The 12,484-nt window shown below is 33.8% G+C and overlaps 2 protein-coding genes across 2 annotated transcripts in view; one reads left to right on the top strand and one right to left on the bottom strand.

Annotated features, from left to right (window-relative positions):
* The first annotated feature begins 2,822 nt into the window (after positions 1–2,822).
* On the top strand, positions 2,823–3,758 carry LOC102850665 (olfactory receptor 6C6-like). Its single transcript, XM_006883939.1, has one exon. It carries the CDS (start codon positions 2,823–2,825, stop codon positions 3,756–3,758), a length of 936 nt encoding a protein of 311 aa, XP_006884001.1.
* Positions 3,759–11,358: 7,600 nt separating this feature from the next.
* LOC102861555 (olfactory receptor 6C6-like) overlaps positions 11,359–12,484 on the bottom strand; it is a 2,597-nt gene continuing 1,471 nt past the window's right edge. The window contains exon 2 of the mRNA XM_006884002.1: positions 11,359–11,367. Coding sequence (XP_006884064.1) covers positions 11,359–11,367 — 9 coding nt within the window. The remainder of the gene's footprint in view (positions 11,368–12,484) is intronic.

Genomic DNA, 12,484 nt, shown 5'->3' with positions numbered 1-12,484 from the left:
AAAAAAAATTTAAAATGATGAACAATAGTCTAGACTTAATGCTTTCTCTTATTGGAAGAAAGACATTTTCTGCTGGTGTAAACTAGCTAAAATTTCCAGTCTTGTCCCAGGACAATAAAACTGCTTACATTCCTGTAATGTATTTTGTTGCTTTAGCTAAATAATTTATAATACTCCTCTGGGATATTTTCTCTTCAATTTTTTTTAAAAGTAGATAACAAAGGTATACATTATTACAAATAATTAGTACTTGTGGAACCTAATCTCTAGAGAAATATTTTTTTTTCTGTAGAATCTCTTAAGACTAGTAAATAAGAAATTATGAAACTGTAGCATTTTGAAAGAGCATGTGTATTAATGTTGTATAGGTTTAGTTGGAAGATTTTATTATCTTACATCAGATTATTCATTTTTATACTACTCAAATTGTATTATGTTTTTAGTTAATATACACATTTTAGGTTTTTAGACGATAGCACCCCAAGCCTAATACTTTTAATAGAGGTCATTAATAACAAAATTTCAGTATGGAAATTGTATGATAACAAAAATTTTTAATACCTTATTCTGAAGATTTATAGTGCCTATTAAGCTGAGGGCATGTGAAGAGAAACTCAATATGTACACATTGCCGTTTCTCATAAAATGGGTACTAAATTAGCAATAAAATTTCCTGCAGAATAATAAAATTTGATGAACATTTTTAAAATTTAGAAGGCAGAAAATTAATCATTAATTATATTTATGCATTATTCTGCTATGCACACACAGAAGAACATTAGATTCCAAAAGGTAAGCCAACAATCATTTTCACTTCAAAATCAGAAATTAAGGTAACTACCCACAAAGTCAAATTCACTAAGTTATATATGGTTACTAAATTGTGATGTTTTATAATTCTTTATTATTGAAAGAGTAATTTAATGATAATATATACAGTAGATATTACCAAAATTTTAATATTATAAAATGCTATGTCTACCTTTTATTTTGTCTGACATTTTAGTTGTTAAGTGTTCCATTCTGTGAACATATAAAGCAAACCAATGAGTATCTCTAAACTAGAATTTGAGATAGTATCATTCTAAAGTAGTCTGGTAGAAGCCCAAAATCATAAAAAATGTATTAGTTCCTAGAAAGTTTTGCTTAAAATCTGGAGTGGAGCAATAGTGGAAGTCATAAAAACAGCAAAGGCTGAAATGTTTATCTGTACAATAAAAGATTGTTACTACCTAGCAGCTGTAGTGATATTAAAAAGAGACCCACTGCCATCAAACAGACCTTTGACTCTTGGCAGTCCTCCATCAGTACAAGGTGAATACAAAGTGTCAATACTTCTGCAAGCAGGCTAACCCAAATCACATTATTCTATCTAAATGAATAAAATATCAAATGAATTTTCATTTTTCATAATTGTCTTTAACCCCCCATCTTTAGAAACATTTTCACATTATGAACATAATGAACTAAACTGACATGTTTATGGTGATAGAAATTGTACAGCATGAAATTAAGTTTCATTTTTATTGAAAATGAAAAATTAATATCATTTTTAGATATCCAGAATTTTCTAAATAATAATGTGCCAAATTATGTCAACTTATTTAGAAAACTAATTCTAAAATGATAATAGAATTTATTATATATTTGTTTTCTTCTGTTTTTATAATGTTTTGCACTTTAGATCTATTCAACATTTTGATAAAGTAATTGTTTAAGTATAGTCAGTCCACTAAATAAAAGTAGAGAATAATTTCAGAACCAAAAAACCCCCAAAACTATTGAGATTAGGGTACTAAACTATTAAATATATAACAATGAATCATCAACATTAATAATTGAATAGTGTCGTAGTTGTAATAAAACTTTGTAATTTAATAGTGTGATAATTATAATAAAATTCAAACTCAGGTTTTAAAATTTACTTTAAAACTCATTTTTTAAAAATTTAGTAAAATTTACTCAGCTATGATGAAAATAATGGAAATTGACATTACAAATAATCTGAAAGTATTAGGAAAGGGAGACTAAAACAGAATCTCAACTTGTTTTATTTTTTTAATGGTAGTTAAAATGAATAATTATTTATATTTAAGAAATCTACACTATTGAAAATACTGTGATACACTTTAAAGATTATTAAAACATAGGTATGTAGATGGATAGATAGATAGATGTAATGGTTATGTGTCATTCTTGAGTCAACTCTGATTCATTGATGTCCTATGAACAACACCTAGTATCACCACCCTTGCCTCTAAGGGTAAAATTTAGCTAATAAGAGAACCCCCACCTTCTGTTATAATAAATTAGCAGCAACTATTGATGAATAAATGGATTTAAGTTAGATTAAGTTTGAAAATGATTGAAGTATCAATTATAGGAACTTTGAGAGCTCTTTTTGAGACTAATTTTGAACAATATGTAAGATTAAATTAAAAATTGTTTCTAGGTTAAAATGTGATTTTGTTCAAATCAGTTTTCTTTAAACAAAACATAGAAAATATACTTAAAATCTCTAATATATTTCTTTTATTTTAATCACATATGCAGAGTAAACAACATTTGGAAATGACTGGTTAAAACATATATTGGCCCAAAATCTCAGGAATATTTTAAAAAGAAATACAGGATTTGGAGAAATTTTAAACTGTGTTTTGGCATATTTTCAAGAGCAATCTGATATCTAGGCTGGAAACATAATTTACAAATGGGTAAGTCTGATAATCTTTTCTCTTTTTTATGTAAAAAAAAATCTTGCTCTGTCTAATTTTTTTTTACTTCTTTTCTTCTATGTGTTTAATAAGGCATACAGGAGAGAAATGAAGAACCAGTCAATGGAAAACTTTATTCTAGTGGGGTTGACAGATGACCCACAATTACAAATTGTGGTCTTCTTCTTTCTATTTCTTAACTATTTGTTCAGTACAATGGGGAATTTCGTTATTATCCTACTTACCCTGCTGGATGCACGTCTCAAGACTCCTATGTATTTCTTTCTTAGAAATTTTTCATTTTTGGAAATTCTATTCACAACAGTGTGCATTCCCAGATTCTTGATAACCATTGTGACTAAAGACAAAACCATTTCTTACAATAATTGTGCAGCGCAATTATTTTTTATCCTTTTACTGGGCGTTACAGAGTTTTATCTTCTGGCTGCTATGTCCTATGACCGTTATGTAGCCATCTGCAAACCACTGCATTATCCCATCATCATGAGCAGCAGAGTGTGCTACCAACTTGTGCTCAGTTCTTGGGTAACGGGATTCCTGATCATCTTTCCCCCTTTAGTCATGGGACTCAAGCTGGAGTTTTGTGCTTCAAGAATTATTGATCACTTTATGTGTGAAACATCGCCTATCTTACAGATATCTTGCACAGACACCCATGTCCTCGAATTGATGTCTTTTATCTTAGCTGTGGTGACTCTTGCTGTCACTTTGGTGCTGGTGATTCTGTCTTACACCTACATCATTAAGACCATTCTGAAATTCCCCTCTGCCCAGCAAAGGACCAAAGCATTTTCTACTTGTACTTCTCATATGATTGTTGTCTCCATGACTTATGGTAGCTGTATATTTATGTATATAAAGCCATCTGCTAAAGAAAGGGTGACAGTATCCAAAGGTGTGGCGTTGCTGTATACTTCAATTGCTCCTTTACTAAATCCCTTTATTTATACTTTAAGGAATCAACAGGTGAAAGAAGTCTTCAGAGATGTATTACAAAAGATGTTATGTTTTCCAAGAAAGTGATTTATAACAATATAATTTAACATTGAAGTAAAAACCTGAGAAAAATATTTCACACATAAATTTTTGTTTTTTCCCACTTCATCAATTATCTTTTTTTTTTCTTTCATACAAGTGTTTTAATTCCTTATCAATTACAAGGAAAATTCTGTTGAAGAACCTTGTAGTTTAAGTATTTTTTTTTTACCTTTTACTCTGTTCATAGGGTTGCTATGAGTAGTAGTCAATTCTATGACACCTAGCGACAATATTACTGTAAGTCTTTATTAAAATTTTAAGTAACAACCCCACAAACTCATTGCTATACCCTCTGAACCAACTTCTGGCTGACCTGGAATTGAAGCTGTAATTCTGAGGTTGTAAATTACATAGGAAGAGATTACATATCTTTCAACTTTATAGTCACTGTTTTGATTCAAAATACCAGAGAGACAAGGTCTTCAGGTTAGAAGTAGAATACCTTATGGACTATACTGCTAGGCATTTTAATTTATAGAAACCATGAATTTGTTTCCAATATATCTTGTATAAAAGTTAATTGCTATGTATAACTGGCTAAATAACATATATTTATTGAAAATAAATTTTAATCTAAATATTATGATGGGTCAAAACTTACTTCAAAAGAGCTTATTCCTCAAAAGAGTTATTTAAGCACAGAAGCAAATGTTTTTTTTAATAATGTCAAGCACAACTCACAGCGACCCTATAAACAAAAGGCCAGAAGCTCCTCTACAATTATCGACACTTATCAAAGTTCATAGAGTTTCCAGAGGCATGTTATTTAGGAAGTGGATGTCACTCCTGCATTTAAAAGTGTGTAATCAGCTCTATTTAAATATAAACAAAAATATTACAGAGAACGTAAATTAAGGTTCTAAACATAATTTTTAAATGGAGACTTTCAAGGATAAGGTAATCATTTTTTTGGCTCTGAAAATAAACATAAGGAAATAAATTTGAATATAAATGTATGCACATAATACAAAGATACTTAAAATTACATTGAAATTGGAGTAGATTTTAAGAAAGTTTTGAATGGTTATAAGAGAGTTCATGTAGCTTGAGTGCAGCAAAGTCTGCACTGCGGGACATTGTAAAAGTTACTGTAAAGTCTCAAAGTCTTCATATGTGAAGTATAACCAACAATAAAATATCAGCAATAGACAACAGTTCTGCTTCCACCAAGTTTGTTCCAACTCTTAGTGACTATAAAGCAGAGAATAAATTGTTCCAAGACTATAACTTAATATATAATATAAAAGCAGTAATACACATCTTTCTCCTGTGGAACATCTGGTAGATTAATCTGCTGATGTCTTGGAAAGCTTTTAGAAGTGTGCTAGCACCTCATGTTATGTAAAGGAGGGGAATTTTAATTCTTACCACATTGTTCAGTCATGCTATTAGAACACTTAAAGTTTCTCATTAAAAAGATAACCTTTCTTGAGCAATCCAAGAATGTGGCACAATTTTTACTTGAACTACTTATCGTGGACTTACTATTGATATGTGTCATTGAGTTGGAACCATTACATAGCTGACCCTTCAGTGGATTTTTGAAAGCTGTACATTGCACTGGAGGAGAATGCCCATCTTTCTTATACTAGCAGTTGGTGGATTTGAACCACATGCCTTTGGGATTGTAGTGCAGCTTCTTACCACTAGGCCACAAGAGTCCTATTTTGTTTTTAAGATAATTGTTTGTTTAATTTTGTCTGGAGAAAATCTGCTACCAAATATTGTTTTTATTGGTTACCTTTTTATGAAACTACCATGCCTTTTCTATACGTATTTACGAGCCATTCTTTCTTCTTAAGAAGTATTTTCATAACCTCTATTATTTTTCAAATGTTATTGTAAAAATGAAACATTGTTGTGTAACTCTGCATCAGAACAAACTCAGAGCTTACCCTGCAACAGGTTTTCAGAGGAAATAAATTACACAGAGGTAGATTGTCCATCTTTCTCCTATGAAACAACTGGTGCATTCAAACCATGTGCCTGTAGGTTCCGAGGATAACTTTTTACCATTAATAACCAGAGCTCCCAAAAAAGAAACAGCATAGTACATTTGAAAAGAAATCTCTTAAGGCAATATTGATTGATTTCCACATAAACCTACAAGCTGCATGTAATTTTGGGGAAAAATATTTTATTCTGATCCTAAGGCTTCTGCATTTAAAGAAAAAAAAAACAGTGAAAAGGCAAAGGGAGAGGGAGATACATTTGATTTTAAATGATATTTAATTTTTAGAAAGTACAAAACAGTTTGAATTTTTAAAAATTCTTCATTTATCACAATAATTTTTGTGGTGGCTAAAGCTGTGTGTCAGTTTGGCATCTTATGATTGGCTGGTTTGGCAGTTGTGAAAAGTTCATTCCCTTGATGACATTTGATGTAATGTAATTTTGCTTTGATGTGGCTTCCTGTGTGTGTCCTATATAACTGAAGTCAAGTGAATGAAAGAGTGTGAAATATATCCTATCACATCCAGTCTCTTCCAGCATTAGCATACTTATATAGACAGTTAAAGTAATATAATCAACGATGTGGTAACTTTTGAAACTATGGCTATTTTCAAGCAATCAGTATTGAATTGTCTATTCTCAGCTTGATTTAATATATGGCCATCTTAATTGCTCTTTAAATGTGAAGAGAAACTGAGTTGTCTTTTCCAAGGATCTCCTTGCCTGTATGATTCTAATCTATAAATTCTTAATGAATGAGCATTGTGCTCAGAAATCTTTGTAGCCAGATTGATAAGCATAGATTAAATTCATTATGGCTTCTTTGTAAGTATTTCACTGCCAAGACTGCTAGTAGAACTTATTTCAAAGATTTCTATAAGTCAACAGCACTTTCCACTGAATTTTCATAACCATTCTTTCGTAGGTTTCATCCTGAGATTGTCAGTATTCATTTTTTTTCATGCTCTCTATAGCAATTTTATTAATTTTTGTTCTCCCAAAAAATCTTAAAATTATTATTTTCCTATTTCACCTATTTTCAGAGTATTTAGAAAAGTTCTAATTTCCAGACTAAATCCTAACACAGAATTCATGCTTCAAGGTTTGCAACTTTTACAATTTCCTATAGTTATAACATTTTTTGATCCTATATTTTTGGTGAAGAATAAAAAAAGTTGCTGCCATCAAGTCAATTCTGACCCACAGTACCACAGTATGACAGTAGAGGTACTTAGATGATTTTCAAGGTTTTACATCTTTTCAGAAGCCAACTGTCATATCTTTCTCCTACAGAATGACTAATAGGTTCTAATAGATGACTTTTTAGTTAGCAGCCTGCCACTTAACTACTGCTCCACCGGAGTTCTTTCACGCTTGACCATATAACTATAAAGAGGCATGTTAATAATTGTACGAGTGAAAACACATGAAGAAGACAAAGTATCATTCAACAATAACTCTTTATGGTAAAAAGGTCAAATGATCAGCAGACAAGAGAAAAATGCATTAGATCTTGGAGGATGTAATATTAAAAAAGAAAGAAAAAACATAAACATGTTCAATTTGAGGTTGATATGGAACCCTTAAACAGAATAAAATACTGCATAGTATTTCCTCACCTGTTTGCTGTCTATAGTTATTTTAGCTTGTCTACTTTATAGTTCCAAATTCTCTGGTTAAACATTAGTATGGATATTGTGGCTAATAAAAATATTATTTGTTAATATTTAAAAATTGTCATTTATAATTAATTTACTCTAAGTAAAAGAGATTACAGGAGGAAGATGGGCAATAGCCTCCCTTGTCATTAACTGCCTCAAAAAACCTGCTGAAGCATCAGCGGGGAGATTCCCATACAATTGTACACGACCACAAAAAAGATTAGCCATAAACATGGGAATGGGTCTCAGCTGAACAGTCTTAGAAAAAATCTTGGGTTTCTGAAAGGAGAAAGAATTCTATCCAGAGACTGTACATTTTGACTGTTATATTAAGATACAATCCATATTGAAGGTTACAGTCCTTTATTTTCTATAGCAATGTTTCAAGTCTTCCTCTTTTTAGACAAGCAATATGCATCATCTGCTTAACATGTGTTGTTGAGTCTTTCACCAATCCTGATGCCATGTTCTTCTTCATAAAGTCCAGCTTCCCTAATGATATGTTATACCTATAGAATGAAAAGTTATGGAGAAAGGATACATCCTTGGCACATTCTTTTCTTCATTTTGACCCATATAAGTGCTCCTTTGCTCCAAGCAAAAAGAAGTTTCTTGGTCTAGGTATAGGTTCCAATGAGCACAATCAAATGTTCTGGGATTCCCATTTGTCTCCATTTGTTGTGACTCACAGAGTCAAATGCCTTTCCATAGTTGGTAAAACAAAAATAGATATCCTTCTGCTACTCTCTGCTTTCAACCAAAATCTACCTGACATATGCAACAATAGTGGATCCCTGGTGGCCTAGTGGTAAGGAGCTGCACTGCCATTTTGAAGGCACAAGGTCAAAACCCACTAGCTGCTCCATGAGAAAATGATGGGCAATTTCCTTCTATTTAATTTGTTGCTGTTGTTGTGGTGGTTGTTATGTGCTGTTAAGTCACCTGTGACCCATAACAACTCTATGTATAGCAACTCTGAATGCTGCCCTGTCCTGAGCAAGTCTCACCAATTCTTTTACACCAACCCTCATTGTTCCAGTCACTGTATCAATCCATCTCATATGAGGTCTTCCTCTCCTGGGCTGTGCCTCTACCCTTACAATGATGTCCTTCTCCAAGGACTGGAACCTGCTGGCCACATACCCAGAGTATGGGAGACAGAACTTAAAAATCATAGCCTCAAAGAAAAGATTTGGTCTTACCCTCTCCAAGAGAGACCTTTTTTGTTTTCTTGGCAGTCCATAGTATGTTCTAGATTCTTCTAAAGCATCATAATTCAAAGGCATCAATTCTTCTTCTGTCATCCTTAGTCATTTTACAGCCTCTGAAAACTCACTGAATAACCTACAATATGCAGATTATACAATCTTGCTTGCTGAAACTGAAGATGACCTGAATCACTTGTTGCAAAAGGTCAAGCACTGTAGTCTTCAATATGGATTGAAGCTCAACATCAAGAAGACAAAGATTCTCACCACTGGGCCAATTGGCAGCACCAAAATAGATGGAGAACAGATAGAGGTTATTAGTAATTATAGATTGCATGGATATACAATCAACACTCTTAACACCAGCAGTCAGGAAATCAAAAGACAAATTGCACTGAGAAAATCTGCTGTCATGGACCTCTCCAGAGTGCTGAAGAGCAAAGATGTCAGTCTAGATACAAAGGTTCACCTAATTAAGATCATGGTCATTGCAATTACTTGTTACACTTCAAAGAGTTAGATAATGACTAAGGATGACAGAAGAAAAATTGATGCCTTCAAGTTGTGGTGCTGGAGAAGAGTCTTTAACATACCATGGAATGCTAACAAAACAAATAGATCTGTCTTGAGAAAGATGAAACTAAGTCTCTCCTTGGAGGCTAGGATTTTGAAGCTCTGCTTCATTTACTTTGGGCACATGGACAGGAGAGGCAGGTCCTTGGAGAAGGACATCATGATCAGAAAGGTAGAGGGACAGCAGAGGAGAGGATGACCTCAGATGAGATGAATTGATACAGTGCCTGGGACAATGGGGGTTGGTGTGTCAGAATTAGTGAGACTGGCTCAGGACATGAAAGGGTTCAGAGCTGCTGTACATAGGGTCGCTATGCATTGCAGGTGACTCAATGGCACATAACAATAATAACATACTATGACAAGTTTGGAAGCAGGAGTGGCATCCACTTCCTAAACAGCATGCCTCTGGAAACTTTATGAACTTTGATAAATGCCAATAGTTGTAGAGGGGCCTCAGGCCTTTTGTTCATAGAGTTGCTATGAACTGCACTTGATGAAAAGGCAATCAACAACAAGGGTTTATTGTTCAAAATGGCTTCAGTAACCATTGACTGACTTTGTCATGTGGACAGGTGTGAATATGCAAATAGAATATGCTATCCTATCCATAAGAGAAGTGGTTAGTCTCACCATTGAATCAAGTGGACCTTGCAGCAGAATTTGAAAATCTGACTCACCAGCAAAGAAAAAAACCAGAGATTGGAATGTGTCCTTTGGGACCAGAGATTCTTGCACCAGTCAAACCAGGGCCTATGGGAGCTGTAGCCATATCAGGCAAAGCAAACAGCCAGAGATTCGACTGACATGAGATGGAGTGGATCTTTGGACTGCTACTCCATGGAACCAGAGCTAAAAGCCTTTTTCCAAATTTGTTGGACCACGTAAGGGATAGAAGGGTGAGGGATAATGAGCATAACAGGTAGGACTGAGTGTTTTATAACATTGGCCTAAAGTCACAAGGCTCAAGGCTGAGGTGCCTGTGAGTGTATCTTCGAAGCTGTCCTGACTGAGTGATTACAATCTGCTACTGCTGCTGCTGTTGTTATGTGCATGATTCACAGCACCTCTATGCACAATAGCTCTGAACCCGGCTCTTGCCTGAGTCAGTCTCACTGTCTCTGACATATCTACACTCATTATCCCAGTTACTATGTCAATCCATCTCATCCATTGTCTTTCCTTTCTCCACTGCCCCACCACCCTTCCAAGCATGATATTCTTCTCTAAGGACTGGTCCTTCTTGGCAACAAGTCCAAAGTATGTGAGATGGAATTTCAGAATCCTCACTTCTAAGGAGCAATTCAGTTTCACCCTCTCCATAAAAAACAAACAAACAACCTCCCCCTCCACACACAAAAACAAAAAACAACAAAAAAGAAAACCCCACAAAAACAAACCCTGTTTATTCTCTTGGCTGTTCAAGTCATGTTCAATATTCTTCTCCAGCACCACAACTCAAAGGAATTGCTTCTTCTTCAGTTATCCTTGGTCATTGTCCATATCTCTGGTGTGTAACAAATAATTACAAAGACCATGGACTGGATCAGACATACCTTGCATCTAGATGACTAACATTGTTGCTCTTCAGCACTCTGGAAAGGTCCATGACAGTAGATTTCCCTAATGCAATTTGTCTTTTGATTTCCTGACTGCTGGTTTCACGAGTGTATCACTCTGCTACTAACTTGAATTTGTAGCCTTTTGACTTCCCTAATACTACTCTGTGTGGTCTGTGAGCTATTGCAATGTATTTTGATCCAGTACAGCTGTAAGATTGGCACTGGAATAAGCAGGAAGAGGTTGGGAATGGGGGGAGAGGTTTAACATCTCTGACACCATGGGAATTGATTTTGTGTTACTGAGTTTTTTGACAGGGACCATAAACTGTTATGGAATTAGGAAAGTTCAGCTATGGCCATCCCCACCAGGCCATTGCTCTTTTTACAAGTACTTATTAAAATTATATAAATGCTCTCTATTTTATTATTTTCCAGGTTTATATAATTATCTAAAGGCCTTGATTTGAAATTATTGTATTGATATAGTCATATAAGAATTTGTGTGTATCACAACAAAAATAAAATTTATTCCAATTGATTAGAATTAAAGTATTCATTTCCAAATTGTTTCAAATCTATTACGAGAACCCCAAATCAATGTTTAATAAATTTTATGCAAAATATGTCATCACATTTGCTAAAAAAAAAAGCAATTTGAACAATTAGAGCCAAACCCTGTAGTCCAATTCTTTCCACCCAACGAATAATAGTTAATGTTCACAAATATACTATTTTTCGTAACTGCATAAACCAAACAATCCAGGTGAAACTTTTCAACATAATCTCTATTTATGTGCATGTATTGTACCTCTGGTTACAGCATCCTTAATTTTTTTTTTTATTCCTAATCTATCTCTCAAAATTCAGCCTAAGTGATAGTTACATTGGGACCTCTATGATAATCTTTTAAACAGTTTACCTTTCTCCAATCCTAACACCAATTACATTTTATAGTAATTATCAAATCCTGCTTTAATCTGAGACTTAAATTTTTTAATGATATCTACTTATGAGACATTTCATTATAAATATATACATATAGACATAGAATTAAATGTTTGCCAGGTAATTTTTACCGAATATTCAGTCCTTAAAACTATCCTTTATGAGCTTTAAGAATAAAATCCCTATGCACATCCAAAACTTTCTCCAACGGGGTAAATAAGAAAGCCACAGTCTGGGGAAAAAAATATTTGGTAATGACATGTCTGATAAGGGACTTATATCTAGAATTTAGAGAATACTCAAGCACCACTACAAGATAAACAACCCAACTGCAAAATGGCCGCAGAATATGAACAGATAGAACCCCAGTAAGAATAGGAAAATTTAATAGAATAGCAAACAACAAATGCTGGCAAAGCTGTGGACAAACTGGAACCCTTATTCACTGTTGGTGGAAGTGTAAAATGGTGCAACCACTATGGAAGGCAGTATGGTGCTTTCTCAAAAAGTTGCAAATACAAATACCATTTGACCCAACAATGCCACTACTGGAGATATACCCTAAAGAAACCATAACTGCCACTAAGCAGATATAGGCACACTCGTGTTTATTGCAGCTTTGTTCATAATAGCAAAGAACTGGAAACAACCCAAGTGCCCATCAACAAATGGATGAATAGAGGAGCTCTGGTATAATCACACAATGGAACAATATGCTGCATTGAAAAACAAGGAACTCATGAAATATTATACAAAGTGGGTGACCCTGGAGGACATTATGCTGAGCAAAATATCTCAGTCACAAAAGG

Source organism: Elephantulus edwardii, unplaced genomic scaffold, assembly GCF_000299155.1.
Source record: "Elephantulus edwardii isolate Elephantulus edwardi_28Jun2011 unplaced genomic scaffold, EleEdw1.0 scaffold00030, whole genome shotgun sequence".
Lineage (NCBI taxonomy): Eukaryota > Metazoa > Chordata > Mammalia > Macroscelidea > Macroscelididae > Elephantulus > Elephantulus edwardii.
Note: the sequence above shows the minus strand (reverse complement) of the source record. Positions and strands in the feature narration are given on the sequence as shown.

Coding starts and splice junctions, on each gene's coding strand:
- LOC102850665 (XM_006883939.1), top strand. CDS start 2,823: ATGAAGAACCAGTCAATGGAAAACTTTATTCTAGTGGGGTTGACAGAT.